This window comes from Gobio gobio (genome assembly GCF_949357685.1).
Source record: "Gobio gobio genome assembly, chromosome: 11".
Taxonomy (NCBI): domain Eukaryota; kingdom Metazoa; phylum Chordata; class Actinopteri; order Cypriniformes; family Gobionidae; genus Gobio; species Gobio gobio.
This window is the reverse complement of record NC_137104.1, coordinates 46,628,491-46,647,154: the sequence shown is the minus strand read 5'-3', so window position 1 is coordinate 46,647,154 and position 18,664 is coordinate 46,628,491. Positions and strand designations below refer to the sequence as shown.

Sequence of the window (18,664 nt, the reverse complement as noted above, 5' to 3'; positions counted from 1 at the left end):
CACGACGCACCAGATGTCGGCGGGACGGGAGGAGTAAGGCCGGGGCGGAGGATAGTCGGTTCTGCAGCGGATTATCAGTGAATCCCAGTTGTCTCCGGTGAAAGTTTGTAAAACAATCCGGTGTAAAGTCACTGCAGAGGTAGGTGTCGGTGATGATCCTCAGCTCTCCATCAAGGTTGCTGTTCACAAAATTAATCCACCTCTTCATCGTTTTTGTTTTGTAAGCTGTTATGTAAGTTGTTGACTATAGTAACTAACAGTACTAACAGTAACTCGCGATCGAACTGATGCGAATGTGCTCTAGTTATGATCGTGTTAGGGGAGGAGCCAGGCTCGGTGGCTCCAGTGCGTCATCGAGCCACAGTTTTAGCCCCGCCCAGAAAATCCTGAACACAGCAACGCTGAAAAACTGTTTAACGGTCTAACTTCTGAATTCAGTACTTCATAGTTCACAGTCTTTGTAATGTGTTTCAGCAATACATTTCTAACATTTATAATGTGTTTAGAAACAAATCTCAGAATTGCCTTTACAGGGACTTTAAGCTAAAATCACACGATTTGCAGTCTCACAGGATTAGTTTTATGATATATGTATGTAAATTAATTACATATTAATGTTGGTGTGTCTACTGCACACTCCGGACACAGGTAACTGAACTAACACAAAATATATTTCTTTATGTATGTAATTATGTAAAACATGTTAAACATTAACACACCTGTGTTTAGCTGCAGAAATTGATTCGAATCGCTTATACACTAAATATTAACACAAGCCTCTATTACTATATTGCACTCTATTGTATTACAATTCAAAGTGTGCCATGCATAATCTCGGAAGTAAAGCATTCAGCATTTACATATACATCATTTATATGATATACTGTATGTGTGGGGGAGGGGTGGGTGTGTCTATTTTGCACTCTTGACATTTTAGAGTGTCACCAATTCATTGCTGTGCCTTCTTTTCTGCACAGTGGCTGATTTGTAGTTTGTACCATCAAAAGATTGTTTTCATATTATTTTCTATTTCCCATTCGTTTCCTATATCGGACCGTGCAGTGTGACTTTTTTTTCCGACCCTTTAACATATCCGAATCATGTCCATGATTGTTTTGTGTGTATTCACATAGCTACTGTGACAAAATTCACCAAGTGTCATTCCATTCCGATGAAGCAAAAGAATTAAAACATTTTAAATGATAATTTTTTTAGGCCCAGAGGGTTAAAAGTATCACTTTGTTTTCCCCCCCATCATTTAATGTCTCTATTGAACATTTTTTACTTAAAAAAATATCTCATAACATTATTTATGCCATTGTAATTGCATTCACACCAACTCTGAGCAGCATTAAACAGTTATTAAAGGGAAAAAAAGCACCTGAAAATCAATTTAAGGGGGAAAATATTGTCCCTTAATGAAAAAGGTGTGACTGCAGTGGAAGTGGAAGAGAGGGGGTACGCAGAAGGATGTTAAATGCCTCTCTAAAAAGTTTGGAAACCATTGCTCTAATGGAAGATTACTTTAATGGTTTGATTGAATTTTCCTCTCCAACTATGATGAAAATGAGAATGATTTGAGGAAATTACTTTAGCGTCAGTCCATGTGAGAATAAATCTGCCAGCTATGCCGCATTAAACTCTCAGTGGAGATTACAATTATTTGCTCAATAAACAGAAGAAAAAATTGAATGAACAAAGGTGAAATTATTAAGGAGTTAATTTGCCTTGTTGACAAGTTTATGTGCTAAATGTTCTCAGTAGCTATGTTTTCATCCAAACTTGCAAATTTAACTTATGCGCATGATTGGAATATCCCATAAAACATTTGCGAATGAAGTAGCGTTTCCATCCCTTGTGTTCAAGAGAACAAAAATCGTTGATTCCTAGCCATCAGGGAAGCCACTGTGGCTCTTTTTTCATCATAAATGACTTGTGTTTCAGAGTGCGCAGACGAAATGTCATGTGATCTGTTGCGTTCAGATGCCTGGTGTTTGGGAACGCAAACATGTGAGACGCTTCCTGGAGGGAATTAAACTGAATCATTTTAATGACAGACAGGCCCTATTTTAACGTTCTGAGCGCATGGTCTGAAGCGCATCCTTAGCGCGTGTCCAAATCCACTTTTGCTAGTTTAACGACGGAAAAAAAAGCCAGGCATATGATCCAAAAGGGCTGTACCAAGTCTCTTAATGAGTCATGGGTGTGCTTTGGGTGTAACGTGCAATAAACCAATCAGAGACTCATCTCCCATTCCCTTTAAAAGCCAGTTGCGCTTGCACCATGGCGGATTCGCTATTTACATGGTGGAATTTGTGAAGACTCCTCCAGAGAGGAATCCTTGTAATATTAATATTTTAAAATGTGTGTGCTGCTGCGTGTCCTTGTGAGTGTAAAAAGCAGAGTATGTGCATGTTGTGCACCCGTCCATTGATGCATATTACTAATGCGTTTTTTTATTAAAATTAAAAAAACATTCCACTTTTTTTGAAAATAGGCTAATTTTCCAACTACCCTAGAGGTAAACAGTGAGTTTTACAGTTTTCTAATCCATTCAGCCGATCTCCGGGTCTGGCGGTAGCACTTTTAGCATAGCTTAGCATAGATCATTGAATCTGATTAGACCGTTAGCATCTCGCTCAAAAATGACCAAAGACTTTCGATATTTTTCCTATTTAAAACTTGACTCTTCTGTAGTTACATCGTGTACTAAGACTGACGGAAAATTAAAAGTTGCGATTTTCTAGGCTGATATGTCTAGGAACTATACTCTCATTCCTGCATAATAATCAAGGAACTTTGCTGCTGTACCATGGGTGCAGTGGCGCAATGATATTACACAGCGCCTGAAAATAGGCTAACAGGAATCGCAACTTTTCATTTTCCGTCGGCCTTAGTACACGATGTGACTACAGAAGAGTCAAGTTTTTTATTAGGAAAAATATTGAAACTCTTTGGTCATTTTTGAGCGAGATGCTAATGGTCTAATCAGATTCAATGATCTATGCTAAGCTATGCTAAAAGTGCTACCGCTAGACCCGGAGATCGGCTGAATGGATTCGAAAACGGTAAAACTCAACTGTTTAACTCAAGGGGAGTTGGAAAATGAGTCTATTTTCAAAAAAAAATAGAATTTTCCTTTAAATAACACAAAAAATACTGCACTATTGACTTAAGACTAGGTTTTTGTTGGTCAATGGCGCAGTCGTCTTCACTTGCCTCAAAATAGCAACACACCAAAAATGCGCCTGAAAAAAAAAAATTCAGACCAGCACATCTTAGAGATTCCATTCAGTGTTTTGAATGCAATATCCTCATGGACGGAAACATAGCAAGTGATCACAGCACAATGAAACCTGATCGTACGCAGCCGTACCTGTGCGGTCCCGGTGCTGGTGTTGCTCTTCCTCGTGTGGTGGTTTTGCCTCTCGTCGCCGGGACTTTCGCGTCCTCCGAGCCGCCGTTCAGATAGGTCAGCTCCTGTAGCTGAGCCTGTCTGATCTCATCATTATAGTCCTGTACGACACACACACATATGGCCGCTGGTTAATGAGCTGTAACGTGCAATAATGGTCCACTTGTTTTTCAAGGGGAAATATGTGCCCCCTGAAACCCCAAACACGCACAAACATGTGTTTTTCCCCAAGAGGAAGCATTCTGTATATTAATAGTAACATTTAATCTAGCTTTTCATTAGCATAACAGATGTGACTGTGAGATATTATATACATAAAGTCAATGCTGTGCACATATGTACATATGCAGGGTGTCTGAATTTGATAAGCATTTTACTTCACTGTAAAAAAATATTGCCTTGGTTTTACTCAAAAAAAAGTGAGGCAACTATTTGCATCAGACTTCTACGTATTTTGAACCCATCTAATTTGTGTTTGACCTAATAGACGTTACATGTCTTCAACATGCATCCTTAAGTAATTTCAGCTCAATTTTTCTCGTAAACACAACTCCAATTAAATCCCATGCAAAGCATTCTGGGAACAAGGAATCTCCTTACCCATAGTAAGTAGATTGTACACAATATAATTGTGACAAAATGTTCATTTAAATATAACATTGAACAAGCAGCAAAACATCCTTGTTTTGAGTGAGTGCTTCCATTTCAGCAGCAAAAAAAAAAATCCACGACTTTCCAAACAAGGAAATAAATAAAGACAAGAGTACAGGCAGATGCAAGCAGCACATCACGACGTGTCAAAAGCAAGAAACACTGTTATAAAATTATACTCTTAAATATGAAATATGAGAAAAATTGCTAGATTTATGTTGAAAAATACGTCATCATCGTGTGAAAAGGGTTCATTGGATCAGCCAAATCCAGCAGTAAATATTTTAAGTAAATGTAACTTAAATAGTATGTTGGAAATGCATATGTCTACAAAGCCTTGTCTAGATTACTCAGGATAAGAAGTGCAATATATATAACTATACAAAATATTTTTGCTACAAATCCAAATGAAGTGAGCTACTCAAATTATCCAAGCAAAGTAACAAACAAAGGTTCATTGGAAAAAAAAAAAGATTTTTTATGTTAAACTTACAGCCTCAATGATTCATTTTTATCAGTGTAATATTTCTAACTATAATGGGATTTAAAAAAAAAATACTGAACTGTTCCCACTCAAACACACTCATTTACACACATGCAGAGACACAAACACGTACAAAACACTATTATACACACAAATAAACTGATGTGGCTGTAACAATACGGTAAATCAGGCAACAGCAAACACGGTGCTGATGCTCAGCTTTTGTCCAGCAGGTCGCACTCACAACTGTACGCACACGTACCGGAATAAGGAATTTTTTGATCTCCTCCAGAGCGTGACCCATTCTCGCATACGCTTCTGCGGGGGGAGCGAACACCTCGATCAGCACGTGAAGATCTTCGTTAAGGTGATTATACTTTGCCTCTCCACTCTTTCGCAGTTCTTCTTCCTGTTAACGTAAACGTACAAAAAAAGAAACATTGATGCATTTGCACCGTCCTCTGCTACCAGAACTATAAATAGTATAAATTAACTGTCAACTTTTTTCTTTTTTTGTAAATAAAATTAAAATAAATAAAAAAGTACAGTAGCAAAAACAGCCGATTCAAATTTGAAGTTTATGTTTAAAATGTTTATTAAAATAAATGAATACCTTTATTTAGCAAGGACACATTAAATTGAACAAAAGTGACAGTAAAGACATTTATTATTTCTATTTCAAATCTTTTGAACTTTCTATTGATCAAAGAATCCATCAAAAAAGTGTAATTATTTTTTAAATAAAATAAAAAATAATTTTAAAATAAAAGATGCAGGAAGGAAAGACCCTTTTTCCAACTATGAAATGTCACCTCCTGGATACTGAGGATGTAAATAAATAAATAAGCAAAATTAATAAACTGCAGTAATTATACCATGCATATTCAATTCAATTAAAATGGAAATTCCATATGCAAATCCATTAACGCTGGGCAGCGTGTGTGTGTGTGTGTGTGTGTGTGTGTGTGTGTGTGTGTGTGTGTGTTTGTTGGGGGGTTGGGGGGGGTTGTTTCCAGCACTGTGAGCTGGCGCAAAGCAAAAGAGCAATTTAACAGGAACCGTGAGACAAAAACATGGCAAAGAATTATATCAGCCCACCCGTCAGATGCACAGATGACACTGCTTTATTTCAAAAGCAGGATGAGATTCCTTCATCCAACATGTTTTTTGTTTTTTGTTGGAGAGCAAACCGTGCTGTGAAGTGTGTGTGTGTGTGTGTGTGTGTGTGTGTGTGTGTGTGTCCTGTGCTTCCTGTGATGTCATGCAGTTAATCAGATCTCTTTAAGACAGTCGCTGTTATGCAAATGAGATGCTAATTTCATCGGCAAATCTGCTGTTTACTGAAAGAGGTCAGCTTATGTGCAGATACGGCGAGCTAACAGAGTGCGCGCGTGTGTGTGTGTGCATTGCCAGTAGGGATGGGTCATGATTTTAAACTTGCTCTTTAAAGCATTAGCACTTTAATCACACTTTAAGGGGCATCTGGCATATTAAAAAAAACAAACAAACAAAAATGTGTTTAAACATTTATTTATTAAAGGGATACTTCACCGCTGGAAAGATGAATGTGTATTTAAATTGGGTCATTTATATAGTAGACATGTGAAATTATTTTAGAAGTTGGTGCTCTTCTAGACAGAGAAAAGCCAGAAAATAAATTTTTGGCTCATGTGGATGAAAGACAATGCACTTGCTTCGCTGCCCTACGAGGCCACTCCCAAGCCACGCCTACCGGTTACATCACTTGCCCACCGCAACAACGCCCCACCGTCGTGTTCATTTTTATATTAATAAAATAATTTAGTTCAGTTAGAGAACAGACACTGAACGTGTCAGTTCAATAGACCCTTTTTCAGTTAGTAAACATTTTGTGAAGTTTTTTTGTGGGCGGAGCTTAGCTGGAGGCAGAACAATTCCCCTGATCGCTTCACTAACTCTAGCCAGCAAGTTTTTTTTAAGGTGAGCATATATCACATTTTTTAAATGTATTTGCCAAAATTAGTAATGATATTTATACACAGGTTTATTTAAAGCAGCACTAGGTAGGTTTTGCTCTCGGGGTCCCCCTACAGTTGGGAAACAGTATTGTCCTCTACTGCTGTCTTAAACTGTCATTCTACATCAGTGGATGCATCGCACGTGCATTTGTTGACATGACAACTATGATAGCCCTGAACACTGCAGGAGTTCACATGCAGGTGTTCTGCTTGCGTCGCGTGTGAAATGTCTTCATCCCAGGTACAGTGGCATATGTTTCAGCATGTCATATGAATATAATTTCATGGGTTTTATTTTTTTCAAACGCCAAATGATCGCAATGCTCACGTTTACAAGCCAGCGTCATTATAGTAGCCTAGTCTATTGGTTCCCGTTTTACAGAATCTATGATACTTCAATTCAATGTTTGAGTGTAGGTAATAACCATATATCGTCAATATTATAATATCAAGCTACCCTAGATGAATCTGCAAATTTGAAAAATCGATTTGCATTATAGCTTGAGGCAAGACAAATAAACAAATATCACAGACATGTTAGGTATCCTAAAATATGATTTTATTCGTCTTATGTATTTACTTGCAAGAATGTAGCCCCTCCTCCTTCAGCTCACGCCAACGAGCAAACGCTGGCCCAATGTTGATCCTCGTCCTGCCTTTAATCCGATCACTTTCTCGTTTCCTCTTTTTGCTTTTCTCCGACAAAACTCTTTGCTTTCTTATTTTTCTGTGCTGCTTCAGCCATGACTATAACATTCGGCAAACAAATGATAGTTTTTCTCGCACGTCCAAATTTAAGGAAGTGGGGGTGGTGGTGGAAGTGACGTATATGCCGTAAAGCAGTCGAATTTTGTAGTTCTTTTTTTTCTCGGGTTACTACCCGAAACCCGAAGTTTAAAAGTACGATTAAAAACAATACAGACCCCGTCAAGCTATGGCAGACGTGTCATTCAACCTATTGTAAGTCGATGTATCATCACAAGAGGTTTGAAAATATATTATAAAGGTTGAAAAGTTACCTAGTGCTGCTTTAAAATAGCAAAAAAAAAAATGGTCAAATTCACATTAAATATCTAAATTTCTCAGTTTAGGCATACTTCATGGTGAAAACATGAATGTGCATAGTTTAGATCGTTAGATGATTATAACTATGTGCTAAATGGACACGTACAAGACTTAAAACACAAAGATTTAACAGATGAGTTTTGTGTCGTACGACCCAAAGTTCTGCCTAGCCAGAGCCTGGCACACACACTCACTCCAGTCCGCTCGTTTTATTGCATTTAACCACAGCTGTCATAGTTTTTTTGTCTGGCAGTAGCAGCAGGTATGTGGTAAAATTTAAATGTGGAGCCTGTACTTCGTCGATTCTGGCGCCCAAAATCACAACAAGATGACATTCTGAGCTCCTACTCTGTGCTGGTTTGTAGTGCTGGTCTCCTACAGTTTTTACATTTACATTTACATTTATGCATTTGGCAGACGCTTTTATCCAAAGCGACTTATAGTGCCCTTATTACAGGGACAATCCCCCTGGAGCAACATGGAGTAAAGTGCCTTGCTCAAGGACACACTGGTAGTGACCGCTGGGATCGAACCAGCAACCTTCTGCGTATCAGTTCCATGGTTTAACCCACTGGAACCACCATCTCACATTGAGATTGAGATTTAAAGAAAGACTTGTGATGTCTGCGCAAAAAGGGTCTATACAGAGTGAGCCGAGCAAGAGTCGCAACACAAACGCAGCAGGAGTCAGATTTCATTCATCACGAGAGCAAACAGCTGACAGACAAGATGATCGTGGCAGATTTGGTTTCAAAGCGAAATGCGCCTATTTAAGTGAGTTTGTCATTGTACCGTTTTGTTGTTGCGTTTTTCATTAAGAAGAATAGGCTAATTAACCCACAATTCAAGCAACCCGCCTCCGAATTGAAGCTAATTCTAAACCGAAACTAAAATGTGCACGGCCGCCTGGGCATTCATTCACGGCCACATTGTCATTCATTCACGGCTGGACAGTCATTCACGGTACGTGTCCAGTCTGGCGCATTTTCAGATCATGCCTATGGAAGCTTAACTTTCATAGGAATTAATTGAGAACACTCGCGTTGTTCCGCACCGCTCCGTTATGAATGTCCAAGCGGCCGTGCACATTTACATTCTGTAAGTGAGATCCCACCCCCTATGGGCGGGTTGAAAACAAGCGGAACTAGCTCATCTACTGGCTGTAGTCTCTACCCTCTGGGTAAAAAGCCTCCGATGGCGCTAAATTAAAATTTTTGCATCATCTGAGGGTTTTTTCCAGACAAAAAATACAGAAATCTCTCATCTCAGGGGGATACGAGGGAGGGAAGCATGGTCATTCGAATATACTACCAGGTTTCTACTGGGTAATATGGGTAACCAAACAGTTGATGGACCCTATTGACTTCCATAGTATGGGAAAAAAAAAATACTATGGATGTCAATGGGGTCTATCAACTGTTTGGTTACCCATCTTCAAAATATCTTCTATTTTGGAGTGAACTATCCCTTTAAATACACAAACAGGTGTGCTCTTTAAATGAATATCCATGACAACTGATAGTGGCGGGAAACTAAAACAAAGGAAACTGAAAAGAAACAAACTAAAAGTCCATGAAAATAAAATGAATGCCAACTACATGTGACAGGAGCAAGTTGTACTTTTTTATGAAAGATTATTAAAAAAAAAATTAATGTGAGCGTGAGCCAATCAACAGTGGGGGGGGGGCGTGTCCACACATGATGGGGGAGGGGAGATTGAGCCAATCAGCAGTAGGGGGTGTGCCCACTCATGATGGGGGAGGAGAGAGAGTGAGCAAGAGGGAGATTTAAAGAAAGATTGTAGAAATATAGATGGCTTTATTAGAGACATTATTATTTCACTCTGCTGAAGCTATGATAAAGAGACATCCATTCTTGCATTGCTTGTTCGTGCATTTTGGGGGCAGAGCAATGAAGAAATCGCTTACTGGACCTTTAAGGACGTAAACATATCCATTTTGATTATAAAAATAATTATATTTGTATGGTCTACAACTTTGAGAAAAGTGTTTGCAAGAGCATATTTTCCATATTTATCGGTGAACACACACATACAGTATATGTATAAGTTTTCTAAACTGCTTCCAAAAAAACTCCTCTTGTGGGGTTTGGGGTGTGTATGTTTACTATCAACATCGTTTGGTAAATTCTGTGAAATTCGTTTCTGCAAATTCTAGAACATCAAAGAGAATTATGAGCTGTAAGCAAATCTCTCCTCTCTGCTGTGGGACGGCACTGCAGGAGAATCTCCAAACGGCTTAAAACCGTGCAGGTGAGCGTTCCAGATCCAAACCGTCCAATTTGCGCTGCACAATTCTCCCTCTCTCGCTTTTCTCCATGGAGAGCTTGTTCACCAAAATCTGACAGGACCGGAGGAGTGCAGCAGTCAATAACAACACGCCCAATTAGTAGATAAAACCTTCCAGAACACCCTGAGCTCTCTAACAGCTGTCTGAAGGGAGAAGATTGCTTGTGTGAACAGGGAATGTAATTGTGAGCACGCTTATACATGCACACATCAAAATCACCTGCGGTTGAGCTGTTTAGAAATGGCCCAAAACCAACATGACACGTACACAAATCGGTGAGAAATATGCTGGAGGGGGGGAATGTCAATAATTTAAAGGATACATATCATGGATTTTGAAATACATTTTGCATACAAAAAAGTTAGGCAATTATGGCATGGGTAATTTAGAACAGTCTTAAAGGTACAGCTTTGTTCTAAAAGTTTATGGTGGGAAAGATTTACACTAATAGGCAGCAAATCAGCATCAGAAGAATGACACTGTGACACTGAGTAATGGTGCTGAAAATTCAGCTTTGCATCACAGGAATAAATATATTAAAGGTGCACTATGTAAAAATTTTTCAGTAAAATATCCAAAAACCACTTGGCCAGTGTTATATATTTTGTTCAGTTGAGTACTTAAAATATCCCAAATGTTTCCAACTATTTGTAAATCGTGAGAAAATTGCTATTTTAACCAAGGAACCGGGATGTGTGAGGGAGTCGCCTGTCGATGTCGTCATATCTGCGTTCCCCTCGGTTTCTGGTTTTATTTTGCAGAAACGCTTTACTCTCACTGCAGTGTGAACAAGTGTCATAGCAGCCGCCGAGAGAACGCACAGAGAAACGTCGTAACATAATTTTCAACACACTCAGATGTATAAAATATGATAAACAGAGCTACGTTACCTCATAATCATGACCAGAAAAGCGGAAGTTGCGCCGGCGACTGTGGCATAATAAAAGTCCCGCCGGCGACTATGCCATAATAACAGTCCCGCTGCTTGCGAGGCATGTGTTCCGCTTTTCTTATTAACCATCGCTCCTGCGGCCTTGCTCAGCTCCCACAACACTTGGTCCTGCTCTGCTTCATACTACAGTAACGTTAATAATCGCATCCATGCATATGATTTTTGTCTATGAGTCCTATCCCGATTCTTTTCCACCGGCTGTGAGGTGAAGACCACATGTCCCAAGATTCTGCGCTCAAACGTGGCGTCATCAAACTACGCCTTTGTTTTGACTAGGCGACCTCTAGTGGACGGAAAAGTTACATAGTGCAGCTTTAATATAGAAAACAGTTATTTTAAGTTTTTGTGCATTTTTGTTCAAATCAATGCAGCCATGGTGAGCATAAAAGAATTAGCGCCCTATTTTAACAATCTGAGCGGTGCACTTAGGGTGTGTCTGAATCCACTTTTGCTAGTTTAACAATGGAAAAAATGGTCGGCAGACCAGGAGCATGATCCAAAACGGTTGTATCTAGTCTCTTAATGAGTCATGGGTGTGTTTTGGGCGTAACATGCAATAAACCAATCACAGTCTCATCTCCCATTCCCTTTAAAAGCCAATTGCACTTGCGCCAAGGCGGATTCGCTCTTTACATGGTGTAATTTGCAAGCAGAAAGACTGAACGTTTCTCCAGAGAGGAATCCTTTTATTGAAACTGAAAATTGAATACTGAAACTAGCAAAAAACACTTGCGTCGGGCCTGCCGTCGTATTGCACCGGGATTATGAAGGGCCTTTATGCTCAACAACATTCAAAAAAATCTTACCAACCCTTTTGAAAAGTAGGGTGTTTTCACTTTTTTCTCCATGGGAGCTGAGTGAGGGGGTTGTGGGATTGACAGTGAAGCATCAAAAACGTTATGCAAACGAGAAGTGCAAAAATGCAGGACGGCAGCCGATCACTGCAGGGTGAATGCAGTGATGTCATAAGACTTTCATTATCTGCCAACAGTTCCTGATACTTAAAGCACATCATTACTTAATATTTTATTGAAGTCAGATTTCAAATGCAGTTTGCACCCTAAAGTGTTTTAAGCCATAAAAAATGTAAATAAGCATAAATGTCAGGGCATGTCAAAAAACCTCCAGGGCCCAGAAAACATCTCAGACCCCACAGGGTTCAAATCTAGGGCCCTATTTTAACGATCTGAGCACATGGTCTGAAGCATATGGTGCAGGTGCACTCAGGGTGTGTCCGAACTAGTTTAACAATGGAAAAACAGTCTGCATACCAGGCACATGGTCCAAAAGGGTTGTACCTATTCTCTTAATGAGTCATGATGAGTGTGTTTTAGGCGTAACGTGCAATAAACCAATCAGAGTCTCATCTCCCATTCCCTTTAAAAGCCAGTTGCATTCGTGCCGTGGTGGATTTGCTATTTACGTCAGAATATGCGAGCAGAAAGACTGAACGCTTCTCCAGAGAGGAATACTTTTATTTGTAATATTTAAATATGTTTGTGTGCTGCTGCGCGTCCCTGTGTGTGTAATACGCAGAGTGTACACGTGTTGTGCAACCGCCTATAGACGCATATTACTAACGCGCCCTTTAAATAACACAAAAAATACTGCATATTGATCTAAAGAGCAACGCGCCAACAATGCGCCCAGGGGCGATTCTAGGATTTTCAATTTTGGGGGGCTCAGCCCCCAGTGAGGGTATGAAAAAAAAAAGTTAACACTTTAGTTTAGGGTCCAATTCTCACTATTAACTAGTACACTCTAAAAAATGCTCGGTTAAAAACAACCCAAGTTGGGTTGAAAATGGACTAACCCAGCAGTTGGGTTGTTTTAACCCAACGATTGGGTTGTTTTAAGCAAACATTTAACCCAACCGCTGGGTTAAAACGACCCATTCACTGGGTTAAAACAACCCAATTGCCGGGTTAGTCCATTTTCAACCCAACTTGGGTTGTTTTTAACCCAGCATTTTTTAGAGTGTAGCTTATTAGTATACATCATTTTCATCAAGGACCTTTGCTGCCGTATATGGGTGCAGCAAACCCATGGTACGGCTAGGATATTGGCTGTTTATTATTACTTATACTTATAAAGCAATATACCTTATTCTGCAAGACCATATTGTACATCCCTGTAGGCAGGTTCATAATCGCTGAGATCCCAAATGTGAGGTTAAGGGGGTTCGGGGGCTAGCTCCGCCGAGAAAATTTAGATTTCCATGATCCACATAAGTACATTTTAAGATGTTCTGAACGCCAAATTTTTTTTATAACAATAGCTTGAAAACCATGTCAGTGGGCAGATATGACTGATAAAGTTTTTCCATTTTTGTCAGTGAAGAAAGTAAACATATGTTTCACTGATACTTATATGTTTTATGAATCCTTTTTGTAGACATGTTAATTTACTGAAGGCTAACAGGAAAGCTAGATAACTAAGTTTGTTAAATTAATTCACAATATGCACACATTCATTACTAATCTTATGCCCAATACAGGCTGAAAAAATTACTGAGAGCTATAAATGGAATTATTATTTTACCACATGCACACATTCATTACTATTAATCTTATGCCTAATCTGAAGAAAACGGCTTTATTAATATTTCTTGTTTGTTAATTATATAATAAATGACATTACATAGGCCTATTTCAAATCAAAATGGCGAAATTAGACAAAAGTTTATTAATTTGCCTAAACATTTCTGACTTAAAGAAGCAGCTGTCAAATATGAAATGTTTAGTTTAGCTACTTGCATATCTTGCACTTGACGTCGAGTCGCGCTGCTAAGATTCGCGCTCCATGTGAACATTAAGCCCCCCTACTCTGATTTGATTGGTTTTCTCAAATATTTTGACATTGACGAGCGGCGACAGCCAATGAGGCTCAGATCAACGATCACACGCCTCTGCTTCTGACGCGGGCTCTATTCGCCGCCACAGCGGACTGAAGAACACGCTGATTGAAACACGGGACGAAGGCGAAGCCTCCCGCCAGTCAAATCACACATTTTTAAGGGGGGCTGGACAGAAGGGCCCAGTGACGCCCATGAATGCGCCTAAACACGTTTTCAGATCAGCACGGCCATTGGCGAACAGATCGGCGGGAGTGCATTTGCTATTTAAACAAATAGAAAATGCTGGACATGAAAATGATAACTGTCAGTCTGAAACTAGCAAAAAACCCAACTGCCGTCGCATTGCACCGTGTGTATGATAGGGCCCCTATACTTTGGTCATTAGGAAATCCAATTTTCTAACTATATCTATCTGTGTAAATTGAGCTTGTATTGAAAACAATCATAGACCTGAACTAAAATGAAATGAAGCCTGGTGCAATAAACCTTGACTTGCATGCGTTTTAAGAAGAGATCAGGGAAAAAAAAACGAAACTGTACAAAACGACTTCTTTGAATAGATGAATGCTTCTTGAACAGCCAAAGTCAGTTGAGTGCTGGAAGAATCAATCTGTTATTTGCCAATAACCCCAAACACTTGTCTGACTATATCTCTCTGTCCCTTTGTCTCGTGTGTTCTTTCTCTCTCTGACAGGATGCTGAGGTTAGCATGTCTTTATGACATCGTATCCCTCTTTCCAGGTGAGGTGGGCGGGGGGGAGTTGGCCCATCAGCAACTATCGATCGATTCAATCAGCGGCGCAGCACGCAGAAAAGCGACACACGCAGTCGAGATCGTTCAGAACGCTTCTCACCCGTGACAGCGGAGACAATGAGAGGATGCGGTGAAAGACGGGACAAAAACGCCAGTTCCTGCCTCGTACACTCTGATTAACAGCCCAGAGGAAAAACACTGATAATAAGGAAAGAAAGAATACCTTTTCTTTGTCTCTCATGGATCCCTTGCCGAGGATGGACATCTTGGTCAGCGTGTCCTCTTGCAGTCTCTTTAATGAGTTCCCTCGAGGGCCGAGGAGTTTACCCACAAAATTAAACTAATAAAGAGGGGGAAAAAAACAGAGAGCTTTACTTACACTTCATAGCAATTACCATTCCTTACTATATAAGTTATGCAGAATTACATGCTTAATATTTCCTCTGCAAAAGTGTATATTAAACATTTATCAAACCCAAACACTGGTATATTAAACATGGTATTTTTCGCCCACATCAACCAATTAAACGGCACCACTTTCCTTTCCAGTACTTTTTTTATACTGGTTATGCATGCTTTAATGATCAAATATTTATGCTAGACACTGTACTTTTTTGTTCAAAATTGAAATTATTAATTTGAATTTTTAATGAGTAAAAGAGACATCACATACACATTATTTGGTAACGCTTTATTTCACAGTGTCATTGTTACATGTAGTTACTATAGTAATTATGCATAATTACATGCAACTAACCCTCAACCAAACCCTAATGGTGCGTTCACATTTAATAATTTTTGACTTTTCAGTCTGAGTTAAATCTCTTTTTTGGCTCATTTTATCTGTAAAAGAAAATGTGCCTAATAATTCTGCACACCTGAATATAAGGTGTTTTTCATTTCCAGCCTTCATGAACAATTATATGTCACTTACACATTATTAAATACTAAATTAATAGTAGTTATTAGGATTACTGTTGTTTGGAATTGGTCAAATGTGATGAATATGAACGGAAAATCAACGTGCCTAATAATTCTGCACACAGTGTATATATATATGTCAAAACTTTACAACCACACATACATTGATTGATTTATAATTATTTTATTAAAGATATTAAATGATTCCGAGACGGAAAGTGGCTTTAAAAGCCATGATTTTTTGTTTTATTTCCATATAACTGAATATAATCAAATGAAGGTGGAAATTGCTTCAAAAGTAGAAAAATATTATGTTAGGGGGCAACAGTATTCATTTTTTATTTTATGTCATTTCTTTTTTTTTTTTTTCAAATGACAAATTACCGTGCTACATTTCCAGTGTTTAGTGCTTGCGCAGGGACAAAACCACCAAGTTTCTCATGACAGAACTGCATCTGTATAAGATGTTTTACTGAATCAAAAGAGACTCAAGATCTAAAATACACACACTTTTGTATCCCATTCAGATGGAAACAGGTGGCAAGGATCAAAGAAACAAGAGAGAAGAAAGCGAAAGAAAGGAAGAAGAAACGTCCCAGAGAGACCAAAGGATGACAAAAGAAAGAGGAAGCGTATAGGCAGAGGAAGTGAGACGGTTTCTCGGCTGTTCTTGTTAAACCGCTTCACCTGTGCCTGCTGTCTAGGCTTGTTAGCGATCTCTCACCGCTGAACCCGGAGTGGAAGATCAAACCCTGCCACCCATGAAGACCTCAGAGAAAGTCTGGTGACATGTTCTGAAACTAACAGCAACACAAAGGCTTGACAGAATCTAAATTAAAAAAAGTTAAATTCGAATCCCAGAATTAGCAGGAAGAGCACAGCGGCTGTACTTCTACTTGAACTAGCCTATATGTGTAACCTATATCAAACATAAGACACATTTCTGCTTTATTCTTCCGTTAAGTGTCAGTAAGTGTCCCTGCGGTGTGGGATTTTGAGTGCGCGGTTTGTTCTGCTGCTGATGGCTGTTTGTGTAGATGCTTTCATTAGATGCCTGTTATTTACTGAAGGTTTTGTTTGGCTGCGCTTTAATGGTGTAATCTGATGATATTAAGGCTTGTAAATGACAGCGTGGGCCTTAATCTGGACATTAAACACAACACAGAGCTGCTTGAGGATTTACGGAAAGCTCTAAAGCTCTTAAATGCACACACACACACACATTAAAACACACAGCTTGTCTCTCCTCAAAACTCAGAAATATAAAAATGCTCAAATTGACATGCCTAGGGTGTTTACCATTGAGAACATCTCTTATGAAAGACAATACATACATCAATATTGTCAATTTAAAGGGGACCTATTATGCCCATATGAGTGTCATTTGTCCCCAGGATGTGTCTGTGAAATCTCAGCTCAAAATACCCCACAGATAATTTATTGTAGCTTGTCAAATTTGTCCCTATTTGGGTGTGAGCAAAAACACGCCATTTTTTTGTGTCCCGAAGCCCTAAAATTATACTTTTTTTTAAATTCAGAAAATATAATTTCATTTTTCTAATATTTTTTCAGTAACACTTTACAATAAGGTTAACATTACACTCTAAAACATGCTGGGTGAAAACAACAGCATTTTTTTTGTTTTAACCCAGCAATTTGGTTGTTTTAACCCAGTGAATGGGTCGCTTTAAACCAGCGGTTGGGTTAAATGTTTGCTTAAAACAACCCAATCACTGGGTCAAAACAACCCAATTGCTGGGTTAGTCCATTTTCAACCCAACTTGGGTTGTTTTTAACCGAGCATTTTTTAGTGTAGTTAACTACATTACACTGTAAAAAATTATAGTAATTTTAACGGTGAAAGACTGTAAAAATGCTACGGTGAAAAACTGTTAACACAAAGTTTCTGTACTATATACGGTGAATAACTGTAATAGATCTAACCTTACATTTAATTTAATTTTACAGAAAAATACTGTTAATTTACAGTTTTTGGAAGTGAAAAAAGTAATTGTGTAATTTACAGTGAAAAACCTTAAATTGACATTCCCAGAATTCCCTGTATGCAACTTCACATTTGATGTATTTTCATGAAATAACTGTTTCTTCTTAGTTTTTTTCTAATCAGTTATGCACATTAGGGTTTTATGTTACATCTAATGTTATTAAATTAATGCTTATTGCATTCATCATTCATCATCATGTGACTCTTATCACCACTGTGATTGGTGGTTGACAGTATATATCAAAGGTACATAACAGATATTAGTATATCAACAGGTGGGTAATTTATTTCAGTTAATTAAATAAGTTTTTTACTGTAAATTTACCGTATATTTTTATAGTGTACACGTAATTATTACTATATAAACCTTTAAATTATACGGTTTTGAATAGTAAAATAGACAGTAAACTAAGTGTTGTCCCGTAAAATCTAAAATAAAGTTCTGGAAACCACAGCTGCTGTTTTTTTTTACCGTAAATTTTACCATATTTTTTTACCGTAACATGAACTAATAATGAACTGCACTTATAAATCATTTATTAATCTTTGTTCATTTTAATTTCAACATGTACTAATACTTTGTTAAAATCTTGTTAACATTAGTTAATGCACTGTGCACTAACGTGAACAAACCTATTAACTAAATTTAACAAAGATTAACAAAGACAGTAACAAATGAACTGCTCATGGTTAGTTCATGTTAGTTAATACATTAACTAATGTTAACTAATGAAACCTTATTGTAAACTGTTACAATTTTTTCTATTTTTAATGCATTTTTTTTTTTGATTTTTAAATTGTATTTACCTTTAAATTACTAGATAAAAAAAAAAGGACACAAAAAAGGAAAAAGAGGGTTAAATGCAAATGAGCTGCTGCTCCGGCCCACTTTCCAGAAGAGGGCGGAGCCTGTACAGCTTGTGCTTCGGATACTATGGCAACAACAAAACTGGAGCATCTCACGCAGCCAAAATGTCAGAAATTGTCAGTAACGGCGTTCAGCCTTACATGTTTGAACCAGACACTGATGGAGAGACTCAGGAATAAGTTACAAGTTTTAGAATGCAACTGGATGTTTCTGAATGGTTGGTGGATAAATGTATGTAGTTATGTAGTTGATTCAACTCGCATGTACAGTCATGTTAATCTAAAAATCTTTCAGAAACAATTTTTGTGCAAATCAGGTTTTGAACTGATCCTCGTTTGTGAAGCAGTCCTGTGTTTCTTTGGCTCATTTCCATGAAATTCAACTTC

General features: G+C 38.3%; 1 protein-coding gene across 1 annotated transcript in view; it reads right to left on the bottom strand.

Moving 5' to 3' along the window:
• khdrbs3 (KH domain containing, RNA binding, signal transduction associated 3) overlaps positions 1-18,664 on the bottom strand; it is a 205,320-nt gene that overhangs the window by 54,590 nt on the left and 132,066 nt on the right. Inside the window, exons 3-5 of the mRNA XM_079828968.1 lie at positions 14,708-14,824; positions 4,813-4,959; positions 3,377-3,516 (exon numbers count right to left, since the gene is read on the bottom strand). Of these exons, the coding sequence (XP_079685094.1) occupies positions 3,377-3,516; positions 4,813-4,959; positions 14,708-14,824 (404 nt within the window). The remainder of the gene's footprint in view (positions 1-3,376; positions 3,517-4,812; positions 4,960-14,707; positions 14,825-18,664) is intronic.